Source organism: Jaculus jaculus, chromosome 11 (assembly GCF_020740685.1).
Source record: "Jaculus jaculus isolate mJacJac1 chromosome 11, mJacJac1.mat.Y.cur, whole genome shotgun sequence".
NCBI classification, from domain to species: domain Eukaryota; kingdom Metazoa; phylum Chordata; class Mammalia; order Rodentia; family Dipodidae; genus Jaculus; species Jaculus jaculus.
The window spans coordinates 112,169,333-112,186,527 of NC_059112.1; the positions used below are offsets into that span (position 1 = coordinate 112,169,333).

At 47.4% G+C, this 17,195-nt stretch overlaps 1 protein-coding gene across 2 annotated transcripts in view; it reads left to right on the forward strand.

The window, feature by feature from the left end:
* The window catches only part of Lmf1 (lipase maturation factor 1), a 103,502-nt gene that overhangs the window by 56,976 nt on the left and 29,331 nt on the right, over positions 1-17,195 (forward strand). For both annotated transcript variants that reach the window (XM_004651971.2, XM_045130063.1), the window contains one exon: positions 16,214-16,279. In XM_004651971.2, coding sequence (XP_004652028.2) covers positions 16,214-16,279 — 66 coding nt within the window. The remainder of the gene's footprint in view (positions 1-16,213; positions 16,280-17,195) is intronic.

Sequence of the window (17,195 nt, forward strand, 5' to 3'; positions counted from 1 at the left end):
TTATAAAGCCCGCCAACCCAGGATTCAGCTATGTATCTGGAGTTTGTTTGCCATGGCAGGAGACCCTGGTATGTCCATATTCTCTGTCTCTGGCTCATCTTTCTCTCTCTCTTTCTCTGTCTCTCTGGCTGCAAATAAATAAAAATATTTGGATAAAAGATGTAGTCTCTGAGTAGTGTGACTACTGCTTGTTTATTTGGGTTTAAGCTCTAATCTGTTAATGCTTCTAAGAAAGGGAATGCAGATAAGCCATTTTATAATCATAGAACTGTTAATAAGAAGCTTCAGAATACTTACTCAAAAAGAGTATTAGATCAGGCTAGGTATATGAGAACATAAATGGGTGTCTGTCATATAGAACCCAAATTAAAAATAGGAAGAAAGGGCTGGAGAGATGGCTTAGCGGTTAAGCGCTTGCCCCGGTTTGAGGCTCGGTTCCCCAGGTCCCACGTTAGCCAGATGCACAAGGGGGCACACGCGTCTGGAGTTTGTTTGCAGAGGCTAGAAGCCCTGGCGCGCCCATTCTCTCTCTCTCCCTCTGTCTGTCTTTCTCTCTGTGTCTGTCGCTCTCAAATAAATAAATAAATAAAAATTTTAAAACATGGGAAGAAATACAAACTCTCATGCACTAATATTTTAAGTGTATTGTATTTCCTAACATTGCTTTTCAAATTCATGTTGTGTAATTAGATTTCATATTCTACTAATTAAACAAACCTGCTTTTACTAAAAATTGTACTTTAGAGACAAATTAATGAGCTTAATTCTTTTTTTTTTTTTTTTAAGTAGTATCTCAGTGTAGCCCAGGCTGACCTGGAGCGCCCTCTGTAGTCCCAGGCTGGCCTCAAGCTCATGGCAATCCTCCTGCCTCTGCCTCCTGAGTGCTGGGTACACCACCATGTCCAGCACGTTTAATTATTTCTGTTACTCTGTTTTTACTTAGGTTCACTTAAGATAGAATGATATTGTAATTTTTCTTTCTTCTCTATAGAGTTGTTTAAATTTCCCCAATACTTTTAGAATCTCTGACTTTTCATTTTAGAGAGTTCTAATTCCAGACATTTCATCTGATTCATTCTTTTTGAGTGGAGGGAAGATTAACTAACAATAATTTTATTTTCAAATGGGTAACTTTTCTACAACTTCAATATTTTCTCCTCAAATAGAAATACAAACTTTTAGAGCCAGATACTTGGCCCTTTCTCCTCTTGTCTCCTCCCAATTCAGAATGCTTGCATCTTTTAATGGCCAGAATCCTCTGGGATCTGCATTTGGCCTCAACGCATTCAATCCTTAGCACAGTCTTCTTGGTGGTTTTGGCTTTCTTTCAGAAAATGGGGTTGGTCTGCCCCATAGCCATTCTGCTTCCAATCAGAGCACCACTCTCCTTGGGCATCCAGGGAATCCATGCTCTTCTTGTGCTGGGGTACTTTGTGGGGCAGATGCTGGCTACACTTCTTACAGAAAGCCCATCAGATTTTAGGTATGTTCACTATCTTTGTGAGAGAGTTGTCCAAAACAACAAAAACAGGAGCCTGGGCATCTGTGCTTGTTGCCTCACATGGCTGGCACCTAACAGGAAAAACCTGACTCATTCTTGAGCTATTATGATGCTTTCTTAATGTCACTATGTTGTTTTTTTTTTTCTTTTTTCTGCTTATGTCTAAAGCAAATTAGAAGTATATAACTTTGGGGCTGGAGAAATGGCTTAGCAATTAAGCGCTTGCCTGTGAAGCCTAAGGACCCCAGTTCGAGGCTTGATTCCCCAGGACTCATGTTAGCCAGATGCACAAAGGGGCGCACACATCTGGAGTTCGTTTGCAGCGGCTGGAGGCCCTGGCGTGCCCATTCTCTATCTGCCTCTTTCTCTCTCTCTGTCTGTCACTTTCAAATAAATAAAATAAACAAAAAAAAAATTTTTAAGTATGTAACTTTAAAAATAACAACTGGAGAGATGGCTTAGTGGTTAAAGGCACAAGGTGCTGCTTTTTCAGTGAACCTGATATCAGTGCAAGGGTGAAGGAGACAGACACTGAGGACACTCAACACCTACTAAACCACTGATCCAGAGGCTCCTAAGCGCCCATCACTGAAGTAGACTTAAAATGCTCCCAGCATGGCTCAGGGAATTTTGCGAAAGAGGGGCAGAAAGATGGTTAGATCCACAAGTTGGGACATTTTGCACAGAGACATTGCCGCTTCCCCATAACTGACTGCTGCCCCTATAATGTATGACCCACAATCCCCATGGGGTTGGCCTGCGTCCCCAGTGAGGAAGGCCTCTTTAGAAAAGGGGCAGAGAGGAGGGAAAGGATGGTGCCAACATGTGTTGTTTACATACGAAATATGTCCATATGAAATAAAGATAATTTTTTAAGTGTTGAGCAGTTGAGGAAGATACTCAGTGTTGACCTCTGACCTCCATTTGCACACACATGTACACATTCTAAAGGTAACACTGCTGGATGCAGTGTGATCCACACTTGTGTGAGGAGCCACCGCGCATAGCCTCGGAATAACTGTGCATTAGGGAAACCCACTACAAAGGAACATCCCGCCGCTTCCTTTCATGAGTGAGGCCAGAGCAGATAGCCCATAGCTGACCTTGGGGGATGGGAAGAGATGCATGGCATCCTTCTTGGGTGATGGAAACATCGAGTGTCTCAGCAGGGAGAGATGCTATGCAAGCATGCAGTCCACCTGTGCCTATGAGTTATTTGAGACCTAATGAGGTCAGCTAATGGCTGAGGATCCCCAGAGAAGATAGAGTGAAGGCAGGAAGCCCCCACCCTGCTTGTCCATGCATCCTCAGTTGAACACCTGACAGAAACCATGTGTCTCGGGCTCTGGGAAGACTTTGCTCAGGCAGGGCTTCCACCATCACAGCCCTCTCCACTACCCCTGTTCCCTGCAGCGGCCCGGGGGGGGTGGGTCTCCTTCCTCCTCTGGTTCTTGGTGCCATTGACATTAGCTGTTGATAGGGTAGTCAGAGGGACTAGATACATCAGAGAGAACACACATATGCCTGTTGGAGGACTAGGGCAGTGCCCGGTGCCCAGGTCTGTCCCTCACACCGGCCACTGCCACAGGCAGTAGCTGCTCACCCCAACCTGAGTGAACCATGCTGCCACTGAGTAGCAAACGGTGGCTCCCCTCACCACTTCTGACACCATGCCCCACACAAGACAGGGCAGGTTAGCAGGTACCCTGCCACAGGGCCTCTGCAAAGACTGGGACCTATGGGAAGCTAGAGTGTCGACAGACAGACAGAGACATTGGTGACTTGCTCTGGATTTTCATGTGCTTATGTGCATCCCAGCTCTGCAGGGCTGAGGACAGCATGGGATTTCTGTAAGACATGGCTCCTACTTTCCTCACATCTCATTCCCAGACAACCGGTCGCCTGCATGCCCCCGAGATTGAGCCACTTCCCTGAGAGAGCTGGGGCGCCTACCACACTTCTGCTTAAGTTTCTGCTGTTGGTCCATCAAACTGAGCTGCACTGAAGCGAGGCTCTGCTGCTTCAGGAAACAATAAACGATGTGGGTGTCGAGCCAGTATATAAGGCAGTAGATTGCTGTTAGTGCTGCTTTAAAGAAATCTCTGACACTTTCTTCCCAATCTTGATTTCGGCTGGACGGAGTGTGCGTACGTTTGCAGCAGGGCTTGTATGTTTTTCATCCAGCAGCACTTTGCGCATCTGTCAGTGGAACCCAAACTCCTTGTCTGGGGCCGCTGGGCCCAGCCCCAGCCTTGGGCAGAGGATGGATTTTACATGTACGCTGCAGAGCCAGAGCTGTCCTTGATTATGTCGTCCTCATGAGCTATGCTGTATGGTGACTTAGCGCTCGCCATCGCTGAAGTTCTGGGAATCAAGCCAACCTCTTTGTCGGTCTTCGTTGCTGGGAATTCTCAGGACTGCACATACGCCGCGTGGAGACAACTTGCTCTTTCCCTTTGAGCCCTGGAGAGTGGAAAAGCTGAGAACCCACCTCCTCCTGAGCCGCCCTCGTCACCCCCGCACCTACCCCACTTTCACCTTGGAGAAGCATGAATGGGCAGTGGTCTTCACAGTCCCTCTGTGTGCTCTATTCCTTCCAGAGATCCTGCTCTGCTGTGAGCTTGTGTGAAGGGGCATCACAGGCCCACCAGAGTGAAGAGAAGACAGAGAATGTGTGGCTTTGGTAACAGTGAGAACTACAACATGCACGTGTTCTCCAGGGGTGGCAGGGGCAGGGGCAGGGAGGTTGATCTGTGAGCACCACTGGCCTCACTTCTGGGCTCTAGGTGTGGCCTGTGTTGTGACCTGTGTCTCTGTGGCTCCTGTTGCTGTGTGCTAACTCCACTGTTCTTTATTGTCTTGTGTGTTAACAGTAAATAACCCTGATTCTTAAACTTTTAAAAATATTTTTATTTATTTGCAAGCAGAGAGAGCATAGGTATGTCAGGCCCTCTGGCCTCTGCAAATGAACTGCAGATGCATGCACCACTTTGTGCATCTGGTTTTATGTGAGTGTTGGGGAATTAAGCCCAGGTGGCTAGGCTTTGCAGGCAAGTGCCTTAACCACTGAGCCATCTCTCCAACCTCCTGATATTTAAGTTGTTTTTTGTTTGTTTGTTTGTTTGTTTTCGAGGTAGGTCTCACTCTGGTCCAGGCTGGCCTGGAATTAGCTATGTAGTCTCAGGGTGGCCTTGAACTCCCGGCGATCCTCCTACCTCTGCCTCCCGAGTGCTGGGATTAAAGGCGTGTGCCGCCATGCCCGGCCTGATATTTAAGTTTTTAATTCCCATGTATTAGTTTTATAAAATAACGGATCTCATTGTGACATTGTCACGTATGCATATAATATACACTTCTGATATCACTTATTTTATCATGGCTTCACATCAGAGTTAAGAATTTTGCATCGCCAGGTGTGGTGGCGCACACCTTTAATCGCAGCACTTGGGAGACAGAGATAAAAGGATCACTCTGAGTTCGAGGCCAGCCTGGAACTACAGAGTGAGTTCCAGGTCAGCCTGGGCTAAAACGAGACCCTCCCTCGAAGAAAACAGAATTTCAGGTTCTAAATGTTTATGAAGTAAGATGTGAGCTAAGTAGTCAGTTCTCTGTGAAATGTGCATGGTTGCCATGGCTGGACCAGGAAGTTACATCCTGGAGGGGATGCAGCCTTGGAGGAGAGATGAGTGAGACCCAAAATCAGCAGAGATGTGAGGATTAACACTGTGCTACATGCTGAGATGACCCCCCCCCCACCTAACCCTCGGGCTATATAAAATAGTGACGAATCCCTGCATTGCCAGTGTAGCTTCAAGTTCCTACTTACTACCAGTCACCTTAGTATCCCTCAGCTCTGTGGTGTTCACCCTGGCTGCCGTGTCACCAGGTGGGACCCACTAATGCTCCCCGTGTTAATATTGAGAAGGCAGCATCTGGAATGAAGCTATAAACTCATAGGAACAAACGCATCCAGGTCAGAGAGAAGCAGCAGCCAGCATGTGACTGAGAAAACATCCCCACGGGTCGGTAGTTGTGTCTGAGATGCCGCCTTCAAATCACCTGGGATGTCAAAAGCCGTAGGCCTACAGATTTGACAGCCCAGAGATGATCCTGGCAGACTCCTTGAGAAACACAGCCACCAAAACTGAGACAAAAGGAAGCAGGAAGCAAACCTGGATAGCACTGTATCTGTTAAAGAAATTAAACTTGAAATCATAAACATTCCACAGAGAATGCACAGCCCAGATGGCTTCATCGGTGAATTCTGTCAAACATTCAAGGAAATGACGGCAGCTCTACACAGACACTTCTGGAGAGCAGTGGAGGAGGGAGCATTTCCCCAAGTGTTCATGTGACCAGCCAGACAGGAACACCAAAACCTGGTGAGGGTACTGAAGAAAGGAAAATCAGAGCCTGGTACCCCTCATGAGCAAAGACAATGAATCCCTTACAAAATTGGCTAATTAAGGATAGCAAAAAGGCATAGGTCAAAGCTGGAGAAATGAGTTAGTGGTTAAGGTACTTGTCTGCAAAGCCTAACAACCCAGGTTTGGATTCCCCAATACCCACATAAAGCCAGACATACAAAGTGGCACATGCATCTGGAGTTCGTTTTAGCAGCTGGAGGCCCTGGTGTGCCCATTCTCTGTCTGTTTCTCTTCTATCTCTCTTTGCTTATAAATAAATTTAAAAAAATTTTGTTTTAAAAGGTATAGGAGCCAGGTGTGGTGGCGTATACCTTTAATCCCAGTACTTAGGAGGCAGAGGTAGGAGGATTGCTGTGAGTTTGAGGCTACCCTACATAGTGAATTCCAGGTCAGCCTGGACTAGAGCAAAAACTTTGAAAAACCAAAAATAATGATAATAATAATAATAATGACAACAACAATTATTATAGGGGCTGGAGAACTAGCTTCACAGTTAAGGAATTTACCTATGAAGCCAAAATACCCAAGTTCAATTCCCCAGTTCCCATGTGAGCCAAATGCACAAGGGGCACATGCATCTGGAGTTCATTTGCAGTAGCTAGAGGCTCTGGTGTGCCCATTCTCTCTCTGTCTTTCTTCTCTCTCTCTCCCCTTGCAAATAAATAAATAAAATTTAAAGGATTTAAAGAGAGAGAGAGAGAGAGAGAGAGAGAGAGAGAGAGAGAGACAGAGAGACAGAGAGACAGAGAGACAGAGAGAGAGAAGGGGGACATAGGGGCTGGAAAGATGGCTTAGCAGTTAAGGTGCTTACCTGCAAAGCCTGAGGAACCATGTTGGATTCTCCAGGTCCCATGTAAACCAGATGCACAAAATGACACAAGCAGGCAAGGTTGCACATGCACACAAGGTTGTGCATTCATCTGGAGTTCGATTATAGTAGCTGGAGGCCCTGGCATACCAATTCTCTCTCTCCCTTCCTCCCCACTCTTCACATTAAAAAAAGGCCAGCCTAAGCCAGGCATGGTGGTACACGCCTTTAATCCCAGCACTTGGGAAGCAGAGGTAGGAGGATCACTGTGAGTTGGAGGCTACCCTGAGACTACGTAGCGAATTCCAGGTCAGCCTAAGCTAGAGTGATACCCTACCTCAAAAAATGAATAAATATGTAGGTTCCTAAAACAGCTAGAGATTGATCTACCATATGACCCAGCTATAGCACTCCTAGGCATATATCCAAAGGACTCATCTCATTTCCTTAGAAGTACATGCTCAACCATGTTTATTGCTGCTCAATTTATAATAGCTGGGAAATGGAACCAGCCTAGATGTCCCTCAACAGATGAGTGGATAATGAAGATGTGGTACATTTATACAATGGAGTTCTACTCAGCGGTAAAGAAAAATGAAGTTATGAAATTTGCAGAAAAATGGATGGACCTGGAAAGTATTATACTAAGTCAGGTAACCCAGGCCCAGAAAGCCAAACGCCACATGTTCTCTCTCATATGTGGATCCTAGCTACAGATGACTGGGCTTCTGTGTGAGAATGAAAATACTTAGTAGCAGAGGCCAGTAAGTTGAAAAGGAGACATAAAGGGTGGAGAAAGGAAGGGAGGAGGGTACTTAATAGGTTGATATTGTATATATGTAAGTACAATGATTGAGATGGGGAGGTAATATGATGGAGAATGAAATTTCAAATGGGAAAGTGTGGGGGTAGGGAGGGAGGGAATTACCATGGGATATATTTTATAATCATGGAAAATGTTAATAAAAATTTTAAAAAAAATGAATAAATAAATAAAACAGCATAGGTCTCCAGGCATGGTGGTACATGCCTTTAATTCCAGCACTTGGGAGACAGAGGTAGAAGGATTGCCATGAATTTGAGGCCACCCTGAGACTACATAGTGAATTCCAGGTCAGCCTAAGCTACAGTGAAACCCTACCTCAAAAATAAATAAATAATAACACAAAAGGCAGAGGTCGTTGAAAATGTAAGGTTGGTTTTTAACCTTTGAAAATCAGTTAACATTCAGCATAGTATAAAATAAAAAATGAAGAACCATATTACAACAGATGCCAAAGCAAAAGCCTATAATAAAATCCCATACACACCAAAAATTGCAGCACAACTGCAATTTCAATATCTAGGAAGCTAAGGCAGGAGGGTTGCACGTTTGAGGCTGGCCTGGGCTACATAGCAAAGCTGTCTTGAAATTTTAAAAAATCACAGTCATTCATGGTAAACACTCTTAGCAAACTAAAATAATAAAAAAGGAAAGGAAAGATTGGGTGTTTGCTCTTATAACCACTCTTCTGCATTGCTGCAGGTATAATAAATGTGTAATAAAATATGTAATAAGTATGTAATAAAACAAGAAGAAGAAATACAAGGCATAAAAATAGGAAATGAAAATATTATACACAGACACAGTTGCATAGAAAACCCAGTGAAAGCTGGTATGGTGGCACGTGCCTGTAACCCGGGCACTCTGGGGGTAGAAGTAAGAGCATCAGTTCAAGTTCATCCTCAACTTCATAGTGAATTCAGGGCCAGCGGCCAGGCTGCACTACATGAGACCATGTCTCAAATCCCCTCACTCCTAAAAAAGAAAACGCAGTAGGATCTAAAAAATAATTGCTAAAGTAATATAATGTCTGTCCTCTGAGTCCCACCCACAGTAGCATCTCATTGCCCTCCAGCACAGCCCCTAGAACACCTCCTGTGTGTCCACCCAGCCGGATCTGGGAGCTCTCTGTGCACAGAGCAGCTGCAGGGAGGGGGATGGGGAGGCCAGCCCTGCATGCTACCCATCCCCCAGACTGGAGACTTCTCTCCTCCTATACAGAAGGCACGGGGCCTGTGGCTGGGTTAGCAGAGTGTCTCTTGGATCTACACATTTGTGTGCTGGGATTTGGGGCTTGATGTGATGTGCCGTGGACAAGGGTAAAGGGTAGGGCCTCTGAAACTGCTATGGTCACAAGGCCTGGTGAGCCAGGAATCTCACTATGCCTCTGCTGATGGGGCCCAGTGACTGTTCCTAGCAGGATGAACCAGGATAATTTTGAAAGCTGTTTCCATGTTAACGTGTGCCGCCCCCAGAGCACTCCAGGAGATGATGGCGCTCGGGCCATGGTAAGTGTGGGCTTGTGGGCGGCACACAGAACAGTTCTTGAATAGGGTGGAGACTCCATTCTCTAAGATAAGCAGGAGCTTGCTAAGGAACTGGGACAAAAACAGGCTTTGAAGTCACAGGACTCTTGTCTTGGAGTCAGAGCGCCGCTAGTAAAATCGTATTAAATATAATGAAATAAATGCTGGAATGCGGCATATGCCTGTGAAGACCAGAGTCAGGCGGATGTCCCAGCCATTTCCCTTGTCCTAGGCACCCTGAGCCCGAAATGAGAGCAAGCATTCTAATTGGCTTTATTGCATTAGCGAGGGCAGAGCTAGAGAAAAGGGGCTTTCTTCCCGCCCGCCTGTCAGCCCGAGGAGCCTCAGAGGGCCGACCTCTGACTCCGCTTGGAGGCGTCACGGGAATCTTTGGACCCCATGTCTGCTGTATTCTGACCTCTGACCCTAGCTTGCAGGCCTCCTGCGTGGCTATTGCAGGCTCTCCCCCACACACACAAGCCTCTTTGAGCTTCCAACCCCTGGTCATTTGTCTCACATAGCCCATGACCCTGGGAGTCTTAAAAACCCCTAATGCAGCCATTGGCTTTTGAGAATCCTCTCAGCCTATCAAAGGTTTTCCCATGTGGATGTCTCGGTCATTTTCAGAGGGTCTCCTGGACTTGGGAGTGGTTCCAAAATCCCCACACTATGCAGCTCTGGTAATTTCTTTTTCCATGTCCAGGTTCTGACTCAAGCGTGTGTTCCCTGTTACAGCCTGCACCCTCACTGGGCACACCTGGGCAGGCTGTGTGGCTTCAGCAGACCACGTGGATGAAGGGAGTCGTGAACTGTTCAGCAGACCACATAGTTGAAGGGAGTCGTGAACTGTTCCATCATGTGTTGCTTGACCACAGTGAAAGGGACAATGACACACTGGGTTTCTCAGTGAAGAAGATCATCATAGAGAGCTAAAGCAATGGCTCAGTGGATGAAGCGCTTACCACGCAAGCATGAGTAGCTAAATTCAGTTCCCTAGAACCCACACAAAAGCCAGATCCTGTGGTGGGCATCTATAGTTCCAGCACACCTACAACAAGAAGGAAGTGCACTCATGCACACAGATGTACCTGAAAGAAAGAAAGCCAGCATAGGAAAGCAAGCGACTCTGCTGGGATTGCTTGCTGAGAATAGGGCAGTAGCTTCTAGAAGGAAACATGGTTGTATGGAGGCAGGCTGCTGTAAACATTTATGGCGAGTCTACACTTTGAAGGTAGCTGTGATGGAAATTGTCATCGTTTTCATCCCCACCACCATTAATCGGTTAGGTCAGGGGTCGCTTGGGGTATGTGGTAGTGGTGCTTGGACACCACAGCCTGTACATCCAGGGCTGCCTAAGCTTAATGCAGTCCTTGGCTGTGGTGCGTCTGAACTACCCAGTCCAAGGTGGGAAGGGGCTTCAGTCAGGTGGACAGGATCTGCATTGGGGCATTTTGAAATAGGTTTTTGTCTACTCAAAGCCACACCTCACCTGCCGGTGTACCTGAACCAAGGAAGACCTGTAGTTGTTCAATCCCAGAGCTCATTCTGTGCACCTCCACTGTCAGGCACGGCCCTCATTTATGATCGCTGCTGGCTCAACACACAAAGGGACGAGTCATTCCACAAGAAGAGGGCTGCAGGCCCTGGGCCCTCTGCATCTTGGAACATGTGAGTTTTGAGAATCCTGTGCTTAATGTCACATGGGACGCTGGGCCTTGGCATCAGACAGGCAGCAGTTATTCCAGCCATGACAAGTGATGCTTACACTTAGCACACAGAGAAAATATCCCATTGGAAGCTTGGCTCCCACAGGAGGGAAGTGGCCCCACTGGATGCCCCAGCACCTCACCTGCAAGATGCCAGCATGCATTCCAGAAAGACACACACAAAGACTTTGCAGGGATTCTGAGGGGTCTCAGGTCCCTCAGACAGACATCCAAAACATATTCAAGTCCCAGCTTTTCCTCCTGGTGCCTGAGGTTGGCGTTGTTTACAAATGAAGGTTTTTGAGAAGAGGATCTGGAGTACTAGGACCTCTGGACAGGAGCAGTTGTGTCCCCCATTGGCCCAGAACATTCCAGCATCTTGGCACTTTCCTTCCCAACTGGGAGCAGGAGGGTCGCGGGACAGCTGAAGGTCACTCGGCTGCCCTTGGGTCTGGCATGCTAAGGCTTGTCTGTGCCATTTTTTTTCTAAATTAATTTTGGGCTGAAAAAGGCTCAAAGAAGGCTTTGTTCCCCTGACTCTTACTCTGGAAGAAAGACCCGTGGGAAGTCTGACATCTGCAGTGAGGAAGCAAGTGGATGGGGAGGAGCGCGACGCCCTCCGCTCCTGAAGAACGCTTAGGTTTCTAAGTGTCTCCTATCAGCTTAGAATTTGACTGGCATTTTAATTATTTTGTTTTTTTTTTCTTTTCCCAGTGTGAATTTCCAAAGAGTCCCTCCCATTGGTTCTGAAGGATGCCAGGCACTGTATAGCTCATGGGCATCAAGGGTGGCACTTGCAACCCTGCTCAGCAGGCACATTTCCTCAGAAGCCAGTGGTTTTGCTCTGTGGGTGCACACAGGCCTTAGGTGTCAGGCACACTCAAGTCCTAGGCAGCCAGGTACTCCCAGCTCACACCACCATGTGCACATGACCATGGATGTGCAGGATAGGAATTCTCTGGAGCTTTGTGAGCTAAGTGATTTAAAACAATTTTTTTTTTTGTTTATCTTTATTTATTTATTTGAGAGTGACAGACAGAGAGAGAGAGAGAATGGGCGCGCCATGGCCTCCAGCCACTACAAATGAACTCCAGACGCGTGCGCCCCCTTGTGCATCTGGCTAACGTGGGTCCTGGGGAATCGAGCCTCAAACCGGGGTCCTTAGGCTTCACAGGCAAGCGCTTAACCGCTAAGCCATCTCTCCAGCCCGGGCTAAGTGATTTTTGTTTCCCAAGAGGTGACTTGGTTGTCAGAGTAATTCATCTAGCTGATCTTTAAATAGCAGTCCAGGATGCAGAGCGTATCTCACCTCTCTGCACTGCACACACTCCCTGTGGCAGCAGGATTGCTGGGAGCCAGTTGGGGTTGAGCAGTGCTCCTTCTGAACCTGCCTTCGTAGGCAGCTGCTCGAACGTTAGGTGGTAGAGCCCAAGTGTTCCTCCAGGTGCAGCGCTCCTGTGCCCCCCAGCTCCCTTGTGATCTTGTCTCTGCATCCTTGGCATCAGTGGCTGCAATCTGAGTGCCGTCCTCCAGAGGCTAGGTCTGCTCACAACCCCTGTGGCTCTCACGCCTGTCCCATCACCCGGCCCATCCTGCTCTGAGCACATCTGGAACTGACTGTGCCTGCCTCCCCCACAGCTCCACGCTAGCCAGGTTGTCTTGCTTAGATTAGCTGCAGAACCATTGCTGACCACACTGCACAGAACTCGTCAGGCCACCTGTATACCTGGAGGCTTTGGCCAGACCCTCTGCTTGTCTCCCCCTGAGCTCAGTGTGGCTGGAAAGTGCTCTGCACAGTTTTGGTGTGTCATCACCCAGCTTTTGTCAAGACAGTTGTCCAGGAGGCCTGAGCTGACACAGTAGCAGCAATCTCAGCCTTGCCCAGAGGTTCCTCACAGCCTCCCCGCAGGGCATGTGCCTTCTGACCTTCCTGCTGGGCCATAATAAATCCCACTGGTTGTCTCTAGCTATGATGGTTCATCTCTGCTTGTCAGTTGAATAAGATTTACAATCACCATGGAAACAAATCTCTGGGAATATCTGTGAGGAATTTTTCTAGATTCCTAGATTTTTTTTTTTTTTTTTTTGATTTTTCAAGGTAGGGTCTCACACTTACTGAGGCTGACCTGGAATTCACTATGTAGTCTCAGGGTGGCCTCAAACACACGGTGATCCTCCTATCTCTGCCTCCCAAATGCTGGGATTAAAGGCATTCACCACCACGCCTGGCCTTCATTTATTTATTTAAGGGAGAATGGTCATGCCAGGGCCTCTAGCCACTGCAAAGGAACTCCAGACACATGGGGGCCACCTTGTACATCTAGCTTATGTGGATCCTGGGGAATTGAACCCTCTGTCCTTTGACTTTGCAGGCAAATGCCTTAACCAGTAAGCCATTTCTCTAGCCCTAAAATACTTTTTAAAAATATTTTATTTTTCTTTGTTTATTTGAGAGAGTGAGAAGTAGGCAAGGGGAGGGAGAGAAAGAGAGAATGAGTGTGCCAGGGCCTCTAGCCACTACTAACAAACTCCAGATGCATGTGCCCCCTTGTGCATCTGGCTTATGTGGGTACTGGGGAGTCGAACCTGGGGCTTTTGGCTTTGTAGGCAAATGCCTTAACCACTAAGCCATTTCTCCAGCTCTTTTTTTAAAAAATTATTATTTTAGAGCACACATGCATAGGAGAGGGAATTGGCATGCTGGGGCCTCAGCCATTGCAATTGAACTCCAGATGCTGGTGCCATCTAGTGGGCATATTCAACCTTACGCTTGCCTCACCTTTGTGCATCTGGCTAACATGGGATCTGGAGAGTAAAACATGGGTCTTTAGGCTTTGCAGGCAAGCACCAAGGGGCTGGAGAGATGACTTAGTGGTTAAGGTGTTTGCCTTCAAAGCCAAAGGACCCAGGTTCAACTCCCCAGAACCCATGTAAGCCAGATGCACAAAGGTGCGCATGTGTCTGGAGTTCATTTGCAGCAGCTGAAGGCCCTGGCGAGCCCATTCTCTCTCTCTCTCCCTCTCTCTTTCCCGCCTCCTCCTCCTCTCTTCCTCTATCTCTAATAAATAAATAAACAGGAAGAAAATAGGCCAGGGAGGCATCTCGGTGTTTATACACAGGCGTACTTATACCCTGGGTGGGTTTTTGTTTTGTTTTTCGAGGTAGAGTCTCACTTTAGCCCAAGTTGACCTGGAATTCACTGTGTAGTCTCTAACTAGCCTCAAGCTCACAATGATCCTCCCACCTCTGCCTCCTGAGTACTGGGATTAAAGGCGTGCACCCCCACACCCAGGAAGGCCCTGGGTTTGATCCCCAACACACACCCAAAAGCACTTAAGCTGTTCGTGCCATAATGTGAGTCTGAGTCTGTTGACTCCTAGTCATCAGGAGAGGCCTGTGTTCCTTTTATGATGCTGTGTTCGGATTTTACCTCTCAGGATAGCTCATGCAGGAAGTAGACCCTTCCCCCAGTTCCTTGCAGCAGCAAACCTGGCCTTCGGGGACTGATCTCTTCATCTTTAGAAGTTCTTGTTCAGGTCTTTGCACTGTGTGGTGGTTTGAGTTAGGTGACCCCCATAAACTTAGGTGTTCTGGATGCTAGGTTCCCCAGTTGATGGCAGTTGGAAAATAAAGCCTTCTGGAGGCAGTGTATTGTTGGGGGCAGGCTTGTAGGTGTTGTAACAAGTTTTCCCATGCCATTGTTTGGCACACTCTCCTGTTGCTATTGTCCACCTGATGTTGGCCAGGCGATGATGCCCACCCTCTGCTCATGCCATCATTTTTCCCTGATATCATGGAGCTTCCCCCTTTAGCCTGTAAGCCAAAATAAAACCTCTTTTTTCCCACAAACTGCTCTGCATTGGGTGATTTCTACCAACAATGTGAACCTGACTGCAACAGTAAAGTGGTACCGAGGAGTGGGATTGCTGCTAGATAGCTGACTCTGTGGCTTTGGCCTTTTGGAGCTGATTTTCAAGAGGAATGTGGAAGGATTTGAAATCTTGGTCTTAGAGACACCTTGCAGTGCTATAAGTACAGCTTGATGGACTGTTCTGGTCAGAGTTGAAAGGCCTGAGTGAAGTAAGAACTATGGACTATGAGGTTTGGCTTATGAGGGTGAGAAAGAGCTTTGCCTGCACTGGGCTAGAGGCAGTTTATATGAAAACCTTGCTGTTATGCCTGTGTCCTGAGCAGTTGTGCAGGGTTGCTTTGCATAGAAATGAACTGGTGTGAGCAGAGGGATATGGCACAGAAAAAACAAGTAAATAAATAAATAAACTTTGGGTGAATTGCTGCCCATTCAGCTGCAACTGAGAGATTATAACCTTTGAGACTGGGCCAGCTGACCTGCCCTGGGGCAACAGGAAGAATGTAAACTCTTTTGAAGGGGCCTGAGTACTCAAGGAGTGTCCTGTTCTTCAAAGTCTGCTTTATTCCCCCCTGGATTAACAAATTGGCACCCTACTTGGTATTGTGGAGTATAGGAAATGCAGGAAAGAGAGGGTCATTGAGTTTGCAACACAGTCTTGTGTTTTGGAAATGGCCATGGGCAGTGGGAAGCAGGTTTGCTGGTTGCCTGCATGGAGACTCCACGGGGCCTTGAGGATGTGGATTACAGTGGAGACCCAGTGGAGATGCCGGGACCGTCAGATGGCTGTCAAGAAGAGCTGCTGGCCCAGATGAAGTTTTCCAGGACTATGAGTAGCCTAGCTTGAGGGGTGGAATTAGAATGCCAGAGAGTTTGGTATTTGCCTTAATTGTTTTAAATGTTGTATTGGCTGAATATTTCTTTGCTATGCCCAATGCCAACTTTTGCAGCATAAATGTCTATTCTGTGCCATTAGAGGTTTGGGGGGTGGATTTTCTTGGTTATTATGGCTCAGTGAAAAGATCTTGGACTAGGGGATGTTTGAACATCATTAGGATTGATAAAAACTATGGGGACTTTTAAAGTTAGATGAATGCATTGCATTTTACCTCATGGATGGTTAATAGTTTATGGGGGTCCAGGGGCAGAATGTGGTGGTTTGATTCAGGTGTCCCCCATAAACTTAGGTGTTCTGAATGCTAGGTTCCCAGCTGATGGCAATTGGAAATTGAAGCCTCCTGGAGGTGGTATATTGTTGGGGGCAGGCTAATGGATGTTATAACCAGTTTCCCCATGCCAGTGTTTGGCACACTCTCCTGTTGCTGTTATCCACCTGCTGTTGGCCAGGGAGTGATGTCCACCCTCTGCTCATGCCATCGTTTTCCCCTGCCATCATGGAGCTTCCCCCTCAAGCCTGTAAGGCAAAATAAACCACTTTTTTTTTCCCACAAGCTTCTCTGGGCTGGGTGATTTCTACCAGCAATACGAACCTGACTGTAACACCCTTCGACCTCCAGCCCATGACTAACACTGTCCTCTGTCTCACTTCTGCAGGGCCTGATCAAGATCCGTGGGGACAAGTGCTGGTTAGACCTCACCTGCATGGATTTCCACTATGAAGTAAGCATAGTGCTGGCCGTCCTGCAACCTCATGTCAGTTAGGTAGCTGATGCTCCCTCCCTCTTGTGGGGCAGGGCCAGGTTACCAGGCAGCTCGCAGAATCTCCCACCTGCCAATGAACAGATGGATATTTAGCCTCAACTTCTAATGGGCACTCATTTTCCCTGTCCTGCCCAGGCCTTGCCTGCAGATGCTCCGTACTGCTAACTTGGGTTTCCAAAGGTGTCATTGTAAGACTTAGCTAGGACCTCAGACATGGGCCCTTGGCCCAAGTTATGTGCCCCTGCCAGGTGTTTATGTTAGAGGTAGGGACAATAATGGCTTTATCCTGCAAATAAATCCAATGGTTAGTGACATTGTTGTGATGTCCATCTGTCCAGCACCCTGGGCCACGAGTTCTGGAATCCCTAGTCAATGTTTCACACTCCTCCTCACCCTTCCTACTGCCCACTGGCTGTGGCCTAGAGACGGGAGTTGTGTATCTGCTATGCAGGCTTGGGTGCCAGTCTTGCTGTCTCTGTCATTTCTTAGTCTTGAGTCTGGGCACAGTATGTCCCTAGCCACCAAGGATACTGCCTCATGTAGTTATGCCTCTCGTGTGCTCCAAGGTGAGGTCACCCTGTCAGTCAGCTGATGGGACCTGCCATCTATTCTGGTGACTAACCAGGACATCTTGACTTTACATTTTAAGGTCTTCAGAGCCTCACACCCAATGCCCCACCATCATCCTCTCAGATCTCCCCCAGAAACCCTGCCCCTGCTGGGTGTGATGGCACACACCTTTAATCCTAGCACTTGGGAGGCAGAGGTAGAAGGATCACAGTGAGTTCGAGGCCACCCTGAAACTACATAGTGAACTCCAGGTCAGCCTGGGCTAAAGCAAGACCCTACCTTGAAAAACAAATAAACAAAGCAA